Source organism: Physella acuta, unplaced genomic scaffold, assembly GCF_028476545.2.
Source record: "Physella acuta isolate Inbredline_101_S28 unplaced genomic scaffold, ASM2847654v3 ptg000174l, whole genome shotgun sequence".
Taxonomy (NCBI): domain Eukaryota; kingdom Metazoa; phylum Mollusca; class Gastropoda; family Physidae; genus Physella; species Physella acuta.
The window spans coordinates 124,141-127,500 of record NW_026731693.1 but is presented as its reverse complement, the minus strand read 5'-3'; the positions used below and the strand labels follow the sequence as shown (position 1 = coordinate 127,500).

The 3,360-nt window shown below is 39.4% G+C and overlaps 1 protein-coding gene across 2 annotated transcripts; it reads right to left on the bottom strand.

The window, feature by feature from the left end:
- Window positions 1-76: 76 nt before the first annotated feature.
- Window positions 77-1,823, bottom strand: LOC131936288 (uncharacterized). 2 transcript variants are annotated; one of them, XM_059293205.1, is made up of 3 exons: window positions 1,413-1,823; window positions 1,219-1,316; window positions 77-338 (listed from the first exon to the last, which is right to left on the bottom strand). In XM_059293205.1, exons 1-3 carry the CDS (start codon window positions 1,507-1,509, stop codon window positions 306-308), a joined length of 228 nt encoding a protein of 75 aa, XP_059149188.1. In that variant the 5' UTR covers window positions 1,510-1,823; the 3' UTR covers window positions 77-305. The 2 variants fall into 2 exon arrangements, with proteins under 2 accessions (XP_059149188.1, XP_059149187.1); XM_059293204.1 differs by having other exon boundaries at window positions 1,219-1,823.
- Between the last annotated feature and the right edge of the window lie 1,537 nt (window positions 1,824-3,360).

Here is a 3,360-nt window from a genome sequence, read left to right as displayed (position 1 = left end):
TTTATATCTGGAAAAAATGTGTCCTGAAGTCCAAGTACATTTTTGTTTAAACGTTAGCACTCTTTGTTATGCTTAGCTTTCCATTTCATAGTGGAACAAGGTATAACACAATTTAAAACACAGTTCAAATGTAATAATCCAATATAATTTTCAACTACAACAGAGAAACAGTGAACATTGACGAAAACACTGACTACATGCTACCCTAAGTTGACGATACCACACACTGCTTACACACTAGAGTTCACACACTTGTCAGGGGAGGCGACTCTCACACCCAATCTCTCCGTGCCTACACGCTTTCGCTATGAACATCTAGGCCACGTCACACCTCCCCCCTAAAAAAAGAGGTTTCTTATTTTTACTAAAATTAAACAGCATTTCTAAGGTCTATCCTGCACAACTACTTAACATGTACAGTAACAATTTTAATACAATATTTATCTGACCTTTTACATGCTTTAAATCTCCCTAGAAATAAATGATGGCGGGTAAAAATTATATCTCTACAATAAAATGTTGGACGTAAGCATGAATTAACTACTTATAGCTTTATACGTCTAGTCTATAAGTCAACAAGGTTTTTAAAAAACATTTGTCATCAATAAAGCATTTGAATTGAATTACAATACATCAGAACAATGTTACTTTCCTTTCGTTTTATGAAGTTAGATATGTTGAAATAAATCAAGTCAATGATGACAATGAAAACTAGAAGCTATTCAGATAACACAAGTTCGTACACCACTCTAATTTTGGTACAGTCTTTGGCTCTGGATGTCGATCTGGATCTCGCTCTGGCTTTGGCTCTGGCTCTCGCTCTGGCTCTGGGTTTTGGCTCTGGCTTTGGCTCTGGCTCTGGTTCTGGCTCTGGTTTCGGCTCTGGCTCTGGTTTTGGCTCTGGCTCTGGTTTTGGCTCTGGCTCTGGTTTTGGCACTGGCACGGGCTCTGGCACGGGCTCTGGCACGGGCTCTGGCTCTGACTTTGGCTCTGGCACTGGCTCTGGCACTGGCTCTGGCACTGGCTCTGGCACTGGCTCTGGCACTGGCTCTGGCACTGGCTCTGGCTCTGACGTTGGCTCTGGCTCTTCTGCTCAGCTCTGGCGTCCAAACATTTTTGTTTCGATCCTGCTATCTTGACATCACAGTCTTTAACTATAATTAAAGTCTCATTAGTATCTTTAAAAAGACTATGAGCTTGATACTGGATTAAAGTTACCTTCTGCTCAGCTGCCCTTGACCTAGTTCTCCACTCTGTTGACTTGTTGCCTAGATTGCGTCTCTGGTTGATTAGGTCTTCTGTAAGTGGGACAGTAGCTAGAGCTTTCATGTTGGTGGCGACGCAATGATTTGCTTCTGATGTGATCAAGGACTGAGATGCTAATATTGTAGCTCTAAAATTTGATAACTTACTTGCTATGCTAATGTAGTCCACTTTGTAGCTAGCAAGTTCTCTCAACTTCTCTCCTAGCTTTATCACTGTATTTTTAATGTCATTATTTATGGCCATGATGTCTGCAGCACTGTTCACAAGTTTTGTGGCTGTTGATACGAAGTCTTTTCACGTCGGCGATGACTGCTGCCGTTAATACTAGATGTTTTCTAGTCGGCTGTAACGATGCCGTTGATACGAGATAGTTTCTAGTCGGCTGTAACGCTGCCGTTAATACTAGATAGTTTCTAGTCGGCTGTAACGATGCCGTTAATACTAGAAATTTTCCCGTCGGTTGTGACACTGCCGTTGATACTAGAAATTTTCCAGTCGGTTGTGACGCTGCCGTTGATACTAGACACTTCCCAGTCGGCTGTAACGATGCCGTTAATACTAGATGTTTTCTTTTTTGTCTAGGGGTAAAACTTCTCAAAAATCTTGTTGTGTTCAAATCCCGGACTTAAGCCCTCACTTGTTATGCTTAGCTTTCCATTTCATAGTGGAACAAGGTATAACACAATTTAAAACACAGTTCAAATGTAATAATCCAATATAATTTTCAACTACAACAGAGAAACAGTGAACATTGACGAAAACACTGACTACATGCTACCCTAAGTTGACGATACCACACACTGCTTACACACTAGAGTTCACACACTTGTCAGGGGAGGCGACTCTCACACCCAATCTCTCCGTGCCTACACGCTTTCGCTATGAACATCTAGGCCACGTCACACTCTTTGTATTAATCATATTTGCCGATTTAGTCAAACGTATATAGACTTGCACACTTTAGTATAGTCGTATTGTGAGGTAATTACCATTTAATTTTTTCTCATCTGAACACATTTTAAACATTAAACTAAATAAGTACTAAAGTCAAAGTTAAATACTATTCTGATTTTTAGAGGAAACTTAAGAAGAACTTAAATTTTTTCACTTAATTTAGATATGTGAAATAGAAAATTTCGAAAAAATATACGGACAAAAGGGCAGTACAGGCAAAAGGGGTCGTCCATAACTGACCACACTTTTTAAACCATTTTTGTCAGCGGCCTATGTCCCAAGAGGGGCGCAGGCAAACCATAACCTAATATATTAGCCTACATGTAGACTTCGGTTTTGAGTTTTGGATATATTTTTATATGTAAAAAGAATATTTATGTTGACATCAGGGAATGAATTAATGTCTATAAAATCTTAAATATTATGTGAATCTAGTGTGAATATTAGAACAGATATGTTCACTACGCCGACCCTCCCTGTTCTTAAAGTCACAAGTAGCAAACAGAAAAATGAACCTCTATTGATTACCTAACAGTAAATTCACCAGATCCGCCAATTTTAAGACTTTAAAATCCGACCAAAAACAATGAATGTTTTTATTCCAAAATAAATCGGATCCTGTACACATGTACACTAATTTTTTAAAAGCACAGACAAAACGTCAGGCCCCGCCACATTTTGCCAGCTTAAATGTAACCTACGCGTGCAACATTGACCTATTTTTTATGTCTAGACATTTGTATATTTAAATGGACGCCGTTGCAAAAGTATGTGAATATGTTTTCCGTTTGATCTGTCCATTATACCAGCCGAATATATACCAGAGGCTTTTAATCTCATAAAACGAGCATTTCCGGCAAGAGCTAATGACGTTAATTTGTTCGAAACTAATCATGTCAGTGGGGAGATTGTGGCAAATATGCTCTAGCGAGTCATACCGCACATAAATATATGTATAGCCGCAGCTACAGAATGGCTTGTTTGGCCTAGGATTGTCTCGTTGGACAAGAGGTCCCTTAATAATTAATATGTCCCATAAAGCATACTGGTAATAGTTCCGCCGGCATTAATTTGCGGAGCTCATTACTCCAGCTGTCTTGCCTCCATCTGTTTTGCCTAGCCTCTTCTTCAAAATGTAGG